Source organism: Nicotiana tomentosiformis, chromosome 3 (genome assembly GCF_000390325.3).
Source record: "Nicotiana tomentosiformis chromosome 3, ASM39032v3, whole genome shotgun sequence".
Lineage (NCBI taxonomy): Eukaryota > Viridiplantae > Streptophyta > Magnoliopsida > Solanales > Solanaceae > Nicotiana > Nicotiana tomentosiformis.
In genome coordinates, this window is record NC_090814.1 from 93,803,120 (window position 1) to 93,818,794 (window position 15,675).

A 15,675-nucleotide genomic window follows, 5' to 3' on the forward strand; every position below is an offset into this window, starting at 1 on the left:
GCTTCGCACCTGTGAAAATTCCTCGGAGGTGCGAGTTTCACTCGACATGCCCAGTCTCGCACCTGTGCGTTCGCAGGTGCGCAAAAATTCCGCATTTGCGGTGGTCGCCTGCCCTCCCCTTTCCGCTTCTGCGATGGTCGCACCTGCAACTGTCCAAGCGCAGGTGCGATCGTACCAGAAGCAGAAAGCTTCAGCATTTTTCTCCCAAGTCCGAAATTAGTCCGAGCCTCATCCGGTTAACACTTGGGGCCCCGGGGGCCCCGCCCGAATATAACAATAAGTTTGAAATCATAAAACGGACTTGCTCAAATACTCGGAACGTGCAGTCCTCCTATAAAAATATAGTTCCTTTGGATGGGATGTAGAGACCATATTCCTACTATTCCGAGTGTAGCTTAAGTTAATCTTTACATCAATATCCCTTCCAACAAACAAACAAAAATCTTTCTTAACAACCCATAAAGATGTGAATGAATTATCAGCCAACATGCACAAAATTAAACATTCAACTTCGTAATTGTCAGTAGCTTTCTTTTGGTTATGTTAGAGAGCCAAAATCTAATCTATAAAATATGATACTGAAAGAGACTAAAATTACCTCTAAAAGATTCGCGTATAGATGTTTTGTGTTGAAATAGCGTGAATATAATGAAATTATTTATATAGATGCAATATGTGTTTCATGCGTGGGATATTGTTATGGGTTTGAAACTCAAAGCATATGGGATTCTATTATTGTTTAGTGTAATTGTCCACGTACAATTAGTTTAGTATTAAAACTTTATATTGGATTATAATTTTAAAAAGTTTTATCATTAGTTGGTATCAGATTCCCAAATATTAAGCAAATTCGTATTAGATATTACTATTTTATCCAATATGGACTATCTTTTAGACAAAATATAAGGGTATAAAAGTCGATCAACATTTTAAGGATATTTTTATCATTCAACATTTAGTGTAAAACATTCGTGCTTTTATAATAACTAGTCTCTATGTTCGTGCGTTGCACGAATATCTTGTATCAAATATTACCAAAAGCTATTGTCAATAACAATAATTGTAAAAATTATATTGGATGGAATTGTAAAGTTTGATTGTTAATTTTGCATGATAAGCTTGTTAAATTGTATGAGAGTGCAATCTTGCCCTGACGAACAATTGGCAAATTTGAGCTGCACTTCCCTTGATATTAGGGCAATAAATTTCTTCCCCTATTTAAATTCACGTCTCTCGGATAAATCTTTCATCTAATACAACTCTTCCATCTAATAATGCTCATGTCCTCTTTTCAAGGGATTAATTTGAATTTATATAGAATATAAATGTTGATCAATAATTTATTTTTTTTAACTAAAAGTAAGAGTGAGGAACTTATAATATTTTAAACACTCACTCCCTCAACTAAATAGATTAGAGATCAACAAAAGAAAATGTATGTGAAATACTATTGATTCACGATTATACTCGTCGTGGTGTCATATTCTAGCCTATAGGTGAAATACTGCATGGAACTTCACAAACTATTGTTTGAGGTAAGAGACATCTTGTGGTGTGACCTGTGGTGCGATTCGATTATAAGGAAAAAAAACACGAAACATTGAGAGAGTCTTTTTCTTAGAGTAATTTTTCTTCGTAACGTCAATTCTCTCCCGATATCTATTACATGAATTTAAAGATGGACCGAATTTGTAATTAGTATTTGTATATTTCCATAATATGAATCATTTGAGCGAGTTCTTTCTTATTATTTTGTTTTGGAGAAAATATTGGAGACACTATTTTTATTTTCACACGAAAATCTGAGTTCAACCGGTCTAAGATTTTTATGGTAAGTCTAAGGTTATCCATTTGTTTGTACAAGTACTATCAGTATCGTATTTATTTTTTTAATACTGGTGATTTTCTTCATGTCATTCTATGATCTATTGTGTTGAAAAATCATTGACTTACTGTATTTTGTTGTATAATTTATTTTATGATAGTGGTGTCGGGTCAACTTGTGTGCATCTCGACTATTTCATCGAAATACGTAATTGAATAACTCCGCTCATCGAAATTTAGGCAAATACGAAGAAATTATTGTGTTATATACACAACACATCCATAGAAAGGTTTGAGAGTGGTGGTTGAAAATCATCATTCTTAGGTAGTTGCATCTTCAAGTCAAGTTAAATTCGTGGTTGCGGGGGAACCATAAGCTAGAACGAAATATGAAAATCAAAAGAAATAACGAAATCTAAGATTACAAAATTTGAATTCATTGATTAGGATTTTGATAAAATTTAATATTGAGGGCACTTGTTTTTTAATATAGCTGCAAATTATAGTGTAAGAAACTAATAATCTCTATATGTTTCATTGGTAATAAATTATGATCTTTGGAAAGTCGTTCAAAGTTAGTCTTAAATCAAAGAGAACATGAATTTCTGGTGGATAATATATATATTTTGAGTCGTCATGCTTTCTTTTTCTTTGTAATTTTTACCCTTTAATAATATACAAAATAAATTGATAACATTACTATTTAAGTCTAACTATAGCTTATAATACTTTCGAAATGATACTCGATAATTGTACGTTAATATACATTATTTAGTAAGTAATATGTATATAATTTTTAAAATTTTATACTCATCGAGATGGGGTACACGCGTATACTTAACGAAATTTCGTTCGTCTTTTTTATCTTTTAATAATAACTTTTACATTGGACAAATAAGTAATTTAAGTTACTTTCTTAATATTTAGGACTTTTAAATCAAATAAAATTTTAATTATTATCTAATATTTAGGAGTTCAAATTTAACTAAATAAGGATAAAATATGCTAAGAAAAATGAAGAGAATATAAAAAAGTAAAGGGTAAGTTTATTTTCAACCAAGGACAAAATTATTGTAATATTTTTGTGTAAAATTTGTATGCCTATATCGTACAAGAAAATTTTATCGTGCAAGATCAATTTTGATCTTTTATTTTCCTTTTCATACGGAAATATTTTCTTGGTTTGTTTAAGTTATATTTTATTAAAAAATTTCACAACTATAAGTAATTCATGTGTTAAATTTCCTAATATTTACTTATTTAGGACTTTCAAATCAGTTTATTTACCGAATATGTATTATTTGAACCATATCAAAAGTCTTAATATATAAAATTTAAAATCAATTAAATTCTAATCATCTTTTACAAATTATTCCCTTAAGAAAATATTTAATTTATTTTGATATAAATTGCTTTTTTTCAATAATTTGTTCTTCTAATGACGCGACACACACGTGCAACGCACATACACTAAAATTAGTAAATAATAAAATTATAATACGTATATTTAAGCCAAGGACTACTTTAAAAGTTGGTAAAATACGGAGTATAATATAGAGAATTGCAATGTCCAAACTACTAGAGAAGCAGGTGTAATAATATCTGAAGTTCTACAGCCTAATTTGTCACATTCAAATGGACAGGGAGGTGAATATAATTTCCAGATCTATACGGGCAGTAAATGGAATTTACACTTAGATTTAACACACGTTTACGACGTCGTTTCCCTCAAGGAGAAAACTCCTAAACCCTAAAAATCACCAATATAAGCTTCCTGAAGGAAAAATAAGCCTGCAATTCTCGTATCGGAGAGATAAGATGCAGATCTTCGTGAAAACCCTAACGGGGAAGACCATCACCCTTGAAGTCGAATCGAGTGATACTATCGACAATGTCAAGGCCAAGATTCAGGACAAGGAAGGTAATTCACCTGTTAAAATTTCTATTTTTTAAGTTTAATTGCTTCTCGTATTTGAGCTCTGGAAATGAAATGGTATCTAAATGAAATTAAATCAATTTAGCAGTAATGGGCATCTCTTATATGAATTGATGGGCTTGTTTCTAGGTATTCCGCCGGACCAGCAGCGACTGATCTTTGCTGGTAAACAGCTTGAAGATGGGCGTACACTGGCTGATTATAATATCCAAAAAGGTTTGTGTTGGATGAAAAGTTTGCAATATAAACAATTTTTTTGTTAGCTCGATTTTTAGTTAATTTTGTTTTTGTGTAAAACAGAGTCGACTCTGCATCTTGTGCTGAGGCTCCGCGGAGGGATCATTGAACCGTCTCTTATGGCCTTGGCAAGGAAATACAACCAAGATAAGATGATTTGCCGCAAGTAAGTTCTCCGCTGAACAACTTGGCTTTGAGCTTCATTTACTTATCTCGATCATTTGCTGAACTCTACATGTCAGAAATTGGAAGTGTTACAGTATATATGCTAGTTCTTTACGTTCCTTTAGAGCCCGGTGAAAGTAAATTGTTGTCAGAAGATGTAATATTTTACTTAAACATCAACTCTTTAAGATGGCCAGTAAGCTTAGATGGCATTTGTGTGTCATTGTCCTAACTTGCTCCTGATGGTGAATACAAACTTCTATCATGGGGATGAAATAGAATGAAGTTGAAAGATGGTGGTTTTGAACTGTGGGTGGGGTTTAGCCCCCCCCCCCCCCCCCCCCGCCCCCCCGCCCCCCCCCAAAGAAAAAAAGAACCTCTGTGGTGGAGCTGCACCTTGAAGACGAAACTAACAATACTAAAGCTGTTTTTGCTCTGATTCTAGCTTGCAAACTTTGGAGCTTTGTGCTTAGCTAAAGGAAAAGTTAAGGTTCTTAGAGGGTATCTGATGTATAAAAAACTACCAAATATTATCTACCTATGAACCGTCTTTCTAGATCTTCCACTATAGCCGTTTTACTACACACATTTATGTTTTACCATTTCCATAGTTATGATACAGAGTTAGCATGAGAAGACAGTTGCTAGAATATGGTGTAATTTTATTTTGAAATGGTAATATGATGTACTGAATTTTCCATTCGCTCAAGAAAATGTTGACAGATTAGTTCTCACTTTTGTCATTGTTATATCATTTGAGGCTCAATAATTATTGCACCAAGCAATAAATTTTGAGTGCTTGCCAAGGTCCTTTCCATCTAGTGCTTCGCTTTTATGTTTGCAGCGGTGAAAAAGAAATGTGCATGTGGAGTTGTGTTTTTTATGCCATCCATGTATCCAAAACTTTGGTGTATACTCTTGTTTTCTCTACAGGTGCTATGCCCGTTTGCATCCTCGTGCTGTAAACTGCAGGAAGAAGAAATGTGGCCATAGCAACCAGGTATCTTCTTGGGTTTCAGCAACATTTTCTATCATGTATGTCGTTCAACTTGAGTCTCCATACACTTAATGCTTTTTTTGTTACTTGCTTTGCAGTTGAGGCCAAAGAAGAAGATCAAGTAAACAGGCGGTTGCATTTACATTTTCTATCATGTATGGTTTTGTAGTTCTTTTGTTTAGCTCACATTTTGGTGGCTCTATTGTTGTCTGTTAACTGCAGCACATTTGTTTCAACTTCAGTTCCATTTACAAAAAGAATTTAGTGCTCATTTTGAGTTTAGTATGATTATGAGCCGCATTTTTATTTGTTATCTTCTGTGGCCCTGTTTCTGTTCCTACCGGCAGTATCCAAGACTACTTGAGGAAATGTTGATACGAGTGTTGTGACCCAACACTCGGCCTTGATATCTAGAGTTTTTACCTCCGTGGATAGGATATACATTACCGGTAAACAAAGCGACCTTGCTCATTCTGAAGAGCAAATGAATATATGAAAATGATCCATAGGTGTACATTGGTGTCCTTTAACTCGATTGCTGCCTTCTCCTTGTATATCCATTATGCGGAGAAGTTATCATTTTGTCTGAAATACGTTTTGGATCATCTTGCGTGGAGAATCAAGAGCTGCGTATTCTAATTGGAGCAATTCATCAGAAGTGAGTTGCCAGCCAAGGGCTCCTAGATTCTCTTCAGCTTGTTTTACAGATTTGACTCCAGGGATAGGAATTGTACCCTTGGATATACACCAGTTGATAGCTATCTGCAATGCAACTCTATGTTAATTGCCTGCAAATGAAATAACTACCGACAAGCAATGATAATATCGAGCACCGTTTTGTGAATAATATGAATGAAATATTAGACCAAGCATAAACAACAGTGTCTCTGATTCTATTCAAGAAATTGAGAGGTAAGGTTGTCAGCTTCTGCTGGAATACGCTTATAGTTCAGCCATGGGATCACCTGCAGGGGGGTTCAAAACTAATGTACGTTTGTTTTCCCAAAAATACCTCATATAAAAAACGTCATAGATAGACTAGAGATACTCGTCCGTCCATTAACATTTTTGCCTATTCGCTAAAGACGTCCAATCAATATGATAATTGATATCCATGCTACTACGGAAAAAAAGAGACGAAGAAATAGGGGAAGCAAACGAAAGAGGAGAACCTTGAATTCAGCTGTTAATCAGTATTGTCTATGAACAGCTTAAAATTCTTTGTTGAGAACCTATTCTCCTGAAGTTCCAGTTCATTTTTGTTTTTGCTTCACAAGTTAAATGCATCTATATCTAGAAAGACTAAGGAGTTCGACCATTTTTCCCACTCTAGTTTTTTGGTGTTGCTCGTCTGGTTATGGGTTCGTTTGAGGGAAACATATATGTTGAATCTATCTCCACCAAAAAGTCAGTCTATTTTGCAACCTCTCATCCTTCAATGAGAACTTTCCCAAAGTAAAGAAGAAGTACTCGAGAAAGCAAAATAAAAAAAAGAACAATTCGTCAGAGTAGATGATGTTAATTGATAATTGACAGAAGTTGCTGCTCAAGTGTTATAGCATTTGAAAGAGAGCTGATGAAGGCATACTTTATTAGTACAAAGAAAGGCTGCGTATTTCCTTTTGACATGTATCTTCAAACTTAACAATTGTGAGTGAGGAAACAGACTGAAACTGTTAAGATCAATGCAACGGACTCTGGAGAAAAGAGAAACAGAGAGTACTAGATTCTTTCTAAACTTTGCGGACTAAGGATTGTAGCTCTGACAAACAATGTGAGGATGGAAATGACCTAAAGTACATACCAACTGCTTTTTGCAGGTCTGCATGAGTAATGTCAAGGCCAGGTTAAAGGAAGTAAATTTTAGTGAAGACGAACTATACTTTCAATAGGGCTGAGAAAGATCCAACTAAATTAACAGCGTGAATGGACTAAACCCTGCACTATATGAAAGGCCTATTAGATGAGAATACTGAACCAGCAGTGAGATGCAGTGGCCTGCTTGTTTGTATTAAAGAGCTGAATAGAAAGTATCATAATACAGATGGAAGAGCATTCCACTAAAATTTCAAAAAGCGTTTACCTGTGGTATTATTTTCCCACGTCGTTGAGCTATTTCTCTCAGTGAGGTAAGTAATGGCTCCAATCCAGGTAGTATTTGTCTAAAGAGTAGTCCCCTACAAGTGATGTTTTACGTTGAGAAAAGTATCAAATAGTAGCTTGAGCTATACCTGCTGATTTACTAGTTAGAAAAATTAAAACTTGAGAAGAAATTGAGAGTGCGTACCTTGGCCCAGGTGGAAGATTTGAGGGCGTATATTTCCCAGCGAGCATACCAAGACCAAGAGGACTGTATGCTATGACCCGTATGCCTAGAGAATCACATACATTTTTCATCTCCATTTGATCACTTCCCATACTCAGCAATGAAAATTGTACCTGATGTTGGAGAGGTCACAGGATTAAGATTGTGGCACTAAAGCAAGCAACGCTTAAGAGCAATTTAACTACGATCTGGTTATATGAATTGATGACTACTACAATCAAGGCTAGCTTGCGCGACCTTGATGAATCTACCAGATACCAGATACATGCTACCTCGCACTAGCACAGGTACGAGGTAAGTCTGTCCCATTAGAGCTGACTGTCTTCATTTTCTTTAGACTTCCCAGAAGTAATACATTGTGTTGTTACCTCTTTTTAACAATAGAGCATTCCAGACTGTGAATATCTAACTTGAGCATTGTACATGTAACAAATTGTATTTGCTTCTGAAAAGAAAGGTAACTGCATACTTCATAGTAAAGTAGGAAGAAGACTCGGCACCTGGGCTGAGCGCAAAGGAACTCCTCGGTCATCAAGATATTTGTGTATTTTCAGCAGCTGCTTTGGTCCATAGTTACTCACCCCAACTGCACGAACTAAACCCTGCACGAGAGAAAAATTGTGCAACAATATGAATCAATCACGTATTTTATTCATTCGGTGATAATAAAGACCAGATTTAGCAAATAGTAGATTCAGAGTTGCTTTTTAGGAGTGACAGAATCACCAAAATGTTGATCTTCCCTCACACTAAATGGTCAAACAATGCACGCGATTCCAAATAAATACTTTGAGTTATTAGTAACCTTCTCGTACATGGCCACTAAACCATCCCAAAGAGCTTGTTCCTGCAGAGGTGCATAATTTGCAGTTGACCAGTGCAATTGTCCTATTCCAATTTGCTCAATTTGCATCCTATCCAGAGAAGACCTGACAAAAGATTCTGTATTTTGTTGGTTCATATGAAACAGCTAAATTATGAGGCTAACGTCTTCTGCTGTACTCTTAAAAGTTTGTTATACCAGATAAAGGTACTAGATAATGTAAATTAGTGCACTTCCTACAAACATGTAATTTTGATCGAGTGAAAATATAGATATATTTTCCCCATAGAACTGGAGTTTTGATATTCTGATTATCAGTATGTGCAGAAGAGATGAGGATGAGCAATACTTGCAAGCATTCACAAATTGTCCAGGTGTTAGGCGCCATGGGTATGCTGCAAACTTTGTTGCAATCACAATGTCATTCTTTACTTGCTTGTCTCCTGAAAACATGAGCAGTCAAAAACTCAGAAAACAAAAGAGAATGTCCACTGCCATTAGAATTGGGTAGACTTGATATATGTAATGAGCACCAAATGCTCAAAGAGCAGTCCAACAGTCAGTCCACCCTGCAGGTGAGCATAGCTATTATCCCTTTTCTGCTTCTCTTCCTATTATGTCACAGATTTACATAATTGATTAGAGCAGCAAACAATTCTTCGAGCCACACAAAATTAAACAAGAAAAGTTGGGAGCTAAACTAAATTCAGTGCTGCTCTATGTTTCCACAAATGTGAAACAACTAAGAATTTCACGATGAAGCATTCGCGTCCTAAGATAGGATCATATGAATTGGCAATGCAATTCTATGCCTAGTTCCTGAAGGGAATGATTCTTGAGTATGTGATTGGCTATTCAAACTTTCTAATGAATTAGTCCATGAAATGCTCAACAATGTCACCTGGAAATTCGCGAATGAATTTTCCGAGAAGTTTCTCACTTTGTCCATTTAACCTTCCAGTCCCATAAGAATCAGCCGTATCAAATAGGTTGATGCCATTCTCCACCGCAAGATTGAAAGTGCGCTGAAGTTCAGAGTCCATAGAATCTTGATAACCCCAGAGAAGTTGATTTCCCCATGCCCAAGTACCAAAACCCATTGGAGATACTGTTAAAGGTCCCATCTTTACCTACAAATTTAACTCAATCAACCTTTATTTTCTCAAAATTCATGCAGCTAGCAGAAGGAGATGAAACTGTACATGCAAGAAAGTACCTTTTGCCATGGCCAGAAACGGGGAAATTTGAGGGATTTAAACACAGAGGAAGATGGAACAGGATCATTTGTCGAATTGCTACATCTTATGTAAAAAATGGATTTTGAAGCTGGGAGTGAGAGAGCCATATGCTGATAACTGATAAGGTGCGGTTCTTCCGTTTTCGACCCTTTGGATAAAACGAGATTTTTAGTTGCAAATCGCTAATTGATTAAATGAAAAAACAAAAAATGACGGCTGTGGGATTTGAACCCACGCCCTTTCGGACCAGAGCCTAAATCTGGCGCCTTAGACCACTCGGCCAAACCGTCGGTATGCTGTTACAAATGTCTTCTTAATATATTTGATGTTTTTATGATTTGACACAGCAGCGCTTTTTTTATAGTCCAGGTTTCTTGCTGTTGGATCTTCCTCTAGTGAGTGTGCTGAAATACATACGTTTTCCAGTTGGAATTTACCCAATTATCTTCATTAAGTCATCCTATTGCTAACTCCAGCTTTCATGTAATTGCTGATTACTTCCTTGCCTTTCTAATTTAAGTAGATTGCCGCAATGCAAATGGAATATCTTAATTCCCTTTTTTTAGGACAAAATTGAATCTTTATTATTCCTACTTCTCAGTTACCTAATGGAGGGATGACTGGAAAAAAACGCCACGCTGGAAAGAGAAAGAGGGATATCTATTAGTATCTAATAATGATGAGCCTAACTAGTAAATAGCCAGCAGTCCTTTACCTTCAATTTTCTGTTCCTTTCTTTTACATTTTGGTCAGAATGATTGTTATTGTATTAACCGTCACTTGTTCCAGAATAGAAGTTCTATGCACTCAATTAAAATATCAGTTGCTGCAGCTTCAGACTGATAGAGGTACATGTATCTCTATTCTGGTGATTTTATATGGTTAGCAGTTGTCTTTAGTGTGATCGCACTTTAGGAATTTCATTCACAAAAATTAGTATAAAAATCCAGTGGGATATGCAATTTTAATTTTGAAGGCCGAGTATCTCTTTTGTCTGATTATGCTTACATAACAAGAAAAATGAGTGTTTTGTTTCCTCTTTTCCTTTCATTGCATGTTTTTTTTTCAGCAACTTCTTTTCCTATGCTTTCTGGTGAACAGCAAAAAGGTTTTGGAGAAAACTAAAGCATGCATCTTGTTCATGCACATTCATTCACAAGCAAAACCTCTGCTGTTTGTGCTACTACTCCTATCAAAAGACTAGAATAATTTTTATCAAGCTAAATTCTGATTCTTGGGCACAATGGAGAAAAAGAAAACAGAAAACTGGGATATAGATTCCTCCTATTCTCCTACTACTTCGACTCTATTAATGGTGAAAAGGGAGCTCTTTGAGAAAGTTTCTATACAACTGTGAGGCTCAGAAATCCCACAACTTGGAATTTCCACATGATTGGTTGAAGCTGCTACCTAAGCCAACACACCAGTGTTCTAAGGAACTGTCTCCTAATTCCTCCAGGTTCCAAAACTCCGTTTCTTCTTTGGGAGTGAAGTATTTATCTGTTTCTTCTGCTGTATCATCATCCTCTTCCTTTACCCTCTTGTGGTCAAATCTTGCATTTGAACAACCGGGACTATCTTTCAACTCTAAGTCTGTTCCTCCATTTTCTGAGCTTGTGTACAGTTCATTGTCTTTTAAATCTTGGATTCTGCTGCTCTTTTCTAGCTCATCATTTAATGTCTCCAACTGTTTAACACAACAAAATATTTAGCTTCTATAAGTTGGTTTTGACTGTTAGAAAGAGGATACAAAGAAAAGAAAAAAAGAAATATACCTGAATGAGCAGTCTCTCCTTTTCTGTTTTCAAGGATTGAAATTGCATGTTTAAATTGTCAAATTTAGCTTTGAGTACTATATATTCGTGCTCTAGTTGCTTTGATTTCCATCTGGCCCTTTTGTTCTGAAACCAAATAGCTACTTGGCGCGGCTGCAGCCCAAGATCTCTTGCCAACTGCAGCTTCTTTCTTGGCTCAAGCTTTGTCTCTAGTCTAAACATGGATTCAAGGAACTTGACTTGTTCATCAGTAAACCTTTTACCATTTTCAGTACTCTTCTTCTTTAAGGCTCTCTTAGAGTTGGGACTTTCAGATTTTTCCAGTTCTTGAAATTCTTGTGGTTCCATTAGTTTGTTGAGATCCAAGTCAGAAGAAGGTGTTCTGTTATCAATTGTGTATTCAACTGGACATATGGAGAATATTATATTAGCAAGGCAGCTATGTTTAAAACTTGTTGTATATGTGTCTTGATCTAATATATAGTCACCTATGTGAGAAGTATCTCCTGTGGTTGCTTTCAGGTGATTGGGACTTTTGTTTTGCTGGTTGATTCAAGCCAATTGTCTAAGCTGTCGTGTATCTTTTTCCAACTTATCTCTTTTGGATATTTTGATATCTTTTTAATTCTCAGGGATATTTAACTTCTTGCTGTACTGTGTGAATGTAATGAGATTGAGGACTTCCCTATACACAAAAGGGAAATTTAGATCCTACTTTAATTACCATATACATGATACTCTATTTAAGTTGTGCAGACTTTCCAAAACAGCTACTGCACTCGTGTCGGACCCTCCGAAAAAAGAATCCGACATGCACCCATCAATATTTTTGGAGAGTTCGAGTAACATAGCATGATGCATGATTAGTGCACTTAAAGGGTATGACATAGGCGGAGTCATTGAGTTCACAATTAAATATATATATGTATATAATGAATATTTTACTACAAATATAATAGTATTTAAGCAAAAATGAATGGGTCTGGTCGAATCCGTACCTAATATGCTAGCTTGGCCTTTTGACGGTATGAGTGTGCACAACTTGTGTGCTGTTTTGTAGTATTGGAGAAGTTTTTGCTGATAATTGTTCATATGTTTCTGACAGAATTAAAGGTTTTATACAATTGTTTTGGGATCGTAGAATGCATATGATCGTGTTACTTCTATTCAGCATGTATTCAAACATACGTGTAACATATTTTACACATATGGAGAGAGACGTTTTGGAAGTAAATGGACTGTACATAAAGACAGTAAGATAATGGATATGGTCGCCTAGTAGCTACAAAAGAGAGAGCTTTTTGGTACTTGTATTATTAATAATCATGAGGAGGAAGAAACAGCCAATTTTAGGACTTTAGCTTCGACTCAAGATTCCTATTCTTCTGATTTTAAGTAGACCCACGTATTCTATGCTAAATTTTGATTCCTGAAATTTACCCTTTTTTACTTTTAGCTTGTCTTTGTAATTGAATTATTATTTGTTTGATGTGGTTGCCTGTTTCTACCTTGTCCTTATTAGACTTGAAGTGTCTCTTATACTATATACAGGTGTCATATGATTTATGGTATCTTTCTTTATTACGTATCTTTTTTTAGCCGTAAATTTTGAAAGTGTCCTGAGCAATCTTGTCAATTGTGATAAGCTCGATCGAGAGTTCAGTTAGGAAGAAGCTATGGCTAAATGGTAGGTGAAGTTGCTATATGTTCTAGTACTCATAACGCATAACACAAATCCCAGTTTTCATTTAACTTTTAATATCAAGTTGATGATCCAAGTTGTAAGAGATGTACATTGTAGCTGAAGTAGACAAATGAACCCATGAACTTAAAGAATGAGATTATAGTTATCTTAATGTAATCTTGTTTTATGTGGGGGTTTCTTTAGTGGGAACTTAACAAATCTCTTTTTAGACTTTTGAGTGACTTCTGAATTCTTTGTACTGACCCAAAATGAACATATTATTGCTGCTAGTTTTCAATACCATGTCCTAAGTTTTAAGTCTGTCAATGGATTTGCTGGCAGTTGATGCAAGATAATGTTAAATTTATACAAAGAGAGAATTTTGTAAGAACCTTTAAGATTAGAGAAAGATAAAATTCCAGGGTCAAACAGTTAGATTTTTTAATCTTTATTCCAAGTCTAAGTTTTAGGATTCCTAACTAGTAGTTCTATGCTTGTGGGAGTCAATAAAACTATCCCCACTTATCAAATTTTGTTGGTGCATTGCACCTTCTCTCTTGCTACTCTTTCAAGTACCAACTCCCTGAAAATGACACCCAAATTTGTCCTAAACGGCCATGATTAGTCTTTCCTTTTCAATTAGCAAGGTATGCAACAGATGCCTTTATTACTTTTGTAATTTTCATTGTTCTTGGAGGGACATGTGTTTTTTGTAAGTAATTAAGTGGAATACTAAACTTTTTGTTTAATTATCTGACTTACTTAATTCCTATTCAAACTTTGTTAGTAAGAAAGTAGATTGATTTCAAGCTTAATAAGGAAGGTTCTGGACTTATAAATTGAAATAGGAGGAAGGTTCTGGACTTATAAATTGAAGGGCAAAGGTCCAAATATGCCCTTATACTATACGAAATTGAGTATATTTGCCCTTCGTTAATATTTTAGCTCAAATATGCCCTTACCGTCACATAGTTGGTCCATATATACCCTTAGAGTTACACAGTTGGCCCATATATGCCCTTTTCGAAACGGAATTCACCCAAATTAATTAACTCGTTCTTTAATTGTATTAAAGTGTATTACAAACACTATTTTCTTTTTATTAGTACTTTTTTTTCTTTACCTTTCTCTTTTCTTTCTTCTTTTTTCTTTTCTTCTCTTTTTTTTTTCCTTTTTCTTTCTCCCTTATCCGTTTCCTACATTACTGATGTCTTCTCCATTTTCGTCACCAATTTCACTTGACAAAACTCATGAATTCCAATTACTAAGAAAATTCTCCCATAAGGTAATCAAGTTCCAATTTCACTGGCCCTCTAAATAAACGAAATTAAATTGTTCCAAAAATTATGGTTTAAACTTTAAAATAATAAAAATATCTCAACCTTTAACAATACTCAAAAGACCAAAATATTTAAATTATTTCCAGAAAGATAATTTAATGATTAAAAGCCTAGAGTTTAAGTTGTAGTGTTATAAATTTGAGTTGTTAGTCTTTTTTCAGCTGGACATTTTCTATTTTTTTTATTAACTATGTAGATTAGGGGTGTACATGGAACGAGTTAGTTGGATTTTTATCAAAATCAAACCAAACCAATTATATCGGTTTGGATTGTTCGGTTTTTTTGGATTTTTGAATTTTTTGTTACATAAATATTATTTCAATATTACTTTGTTAAATTTTTTAAAACTAAATATATGTTCAGTAAAAATTAAAAAAATAAAAAACATATGATTTATAAAAATATTCTTATGAGAGAATTTTCTTAGTAATTGGAATTCATGAGTTTTGTCAAGTGAAATTGGTGATGAAAATGAAGAAGACATCATTAATGGAGGAAATCGGATAAGGGAGAAAGAAAAAGGAAAAAAAAAAGAGAAGAAAAGAAAAAAGAAGAAAGAAAAGAGAAAGGTAAAGAAAAAAAAAAGTACTAATAAAAAGGAAATAGTGTTTGTAATACACTTTAATATAATTAACAAAATAGCTAATTAGTTTGGGTGGATTCCATTTCGAAAAGGGCATATATGAGCCAACTGTGTAACTCTAAGGGCATATATGGACCAACTATGTGACGGTAAGGGTATATTTGAGCTAAAGTATTAACGAAGGGCAAATGTACTCAATTTCGTATAATATAAGGGCATATTTGGACCATTTTCGTAAATTGAAATAGGCACGTACAAGCTCCACTATTTCAAGCTTTAAAAAAAAAAATGCCTGTAGACTCTTGGGTTTTATATAATAGGAGAAGCGCATCTTCTACCTCTTAAAGAGTTGAGAAGAAGTGGTGCCTCGCGCCGCCGTCACTTGGCTTCGACTTGATTGATAATTTTTTGGACCAAATTTATTTTCCGTTTTTCGTTATTTATTTTTCTTTTTCCTGATATACTTTCGTGGATAATTTCCTAACACCTAACAGTCGTTTTTGAAATTAAAATTTGTGACCAAATAGAAAGGTTTTTTGCCGAAACAATACCTCATGTGAACTTGTACTTTCGCACCTATTCAACCCAGACTTTTTGGATATAAATTCAGAGGTTTGGTCTCACTTTCAGACCACCAAAAATTTGCATACTCTCCCTTTTCTCTTCTGCATTTCTGCACGGTCTTTCAAAAGCAAAAACGTAAGCATCAGTGTGATTTACTGCTGTTTGTTGAGTTCGACGAGGTTC

The 15,675-nt window shown here is 34.8% G+C and overlaps 3 protein-coding genes, 1 long non-coding RNA gene and 1 other non-coding gene across 5 annotated transcripts; 1 reads left to right on the forward strand and 4 right to left on the reverse strand.

The window, feature by feature from the left end:
• Positions 1 to 3,451: 3,451 nt before the first annotated feature.
• LOC104105259 (ubiquitin-ribosomal protein eL40 fusion protein) lies at positions 3,452 to 5,444 on the forward strand. The gene is made up of 5 exons (XM_009613512.4): positions 3,452 to 3,745; positions 3,890 to 3,976; positions 4,061 to 4,163; positions 5,096 to 5,162; positions 5,258 to 5,444. Exons 1-5 carry the CDS (start codon positions 3,643 to 3,645, stop codon positions 5,282 to 5,284), a joined length of 387 nt encoding a protein of 128 aa, XP_009611807.1. The 5' UTR covers positions 3,452 to 3,642; the 3' UTR covers positions 5,285 to 5,444.
• A 75-nt stretch (positions 5,445 to 5,519) lies between these two features.
• On the reverse strand, positions 5,520 to 9,707 carry LOC104105258 (pyridoxal reductase, chloroplastic). The gene is made up of 8 exons (XM_009613511.4): positions 9,525 to 9,707; positions 9,210 to 9,438; positions 8,658 to 8,751; positions 8,291 to 8,414; positions 7,986 to 8,087; positions 7,447 to 7,598; positions 7,243 to 7,336; positions 5,520 to 5,921 (listed from the first exon to the last, which is right to left on the reverse strand). Exons 1-8 carry the CDS (start codon positions 9,651 to 9,653, stop codon positions 5,736 to 5,738), a joined length of 1,110 nt encoding a protein of 369 aa, XP_009611806.1. The 5' UTR covers positions 9,654 to 9,707; the 3' UTR covers positions 5,520 to 5,735.
• A 49-nt stretch (positions 9,708 to 9,756) lies between these two features.
• TRNAL-UAG (transfer RNA leucine (anticodon UAG)) lies at positions 9,757 to 9,836 on the reverse strand. The gene has a single exon. It is a non-coding gene; the product is annotated as a tRNA-Leu (tRNA).
• A 900-nt stretch (positions 9,837 to 10,736) lies between these two features.
• Positions 10,737 to 11,779, reverse strand: LOC104105256 (homeobox-leucine zipper protein ATHB-7-like). The gene is made up of 2 exons (XM_009613510.4): positions 11,322 to 11,779; positions 10,737 to 11,233 (listed from the first exon to the last, which is right to left on the reverse strand). Exons 1-2 carry the CDS (start codon positions 11,667 to 11,669, stop codon positions 10,907 to 10,909), a joined length of 675 nt encoding a protein of 224 aa, XP_009611805.1. The 5' UTR covers positions 11,670 to 11,779; the 3' UTR covers positions 10,737 to 10,906.
• A 141-nt stretch (positions 11,780 to 11,920) lies between these two features.
• Positions 11,921 to 12,441, reverse strand: LOC138907105 (uncharacterized). Its single transcript, XR_011414846.1, has 2 exons — positions 12,320 to 12,441; positions 11,921 to 12,006 (listed from the first exon to the last, which is right to left on the reverse strand). It is a non-coding gene; the product is annotated as an uncharacterized lncRNA (long non-coding RNA).
• Positions 12,442 to 15,675: the final 3,234 nt, after the last annotated feature.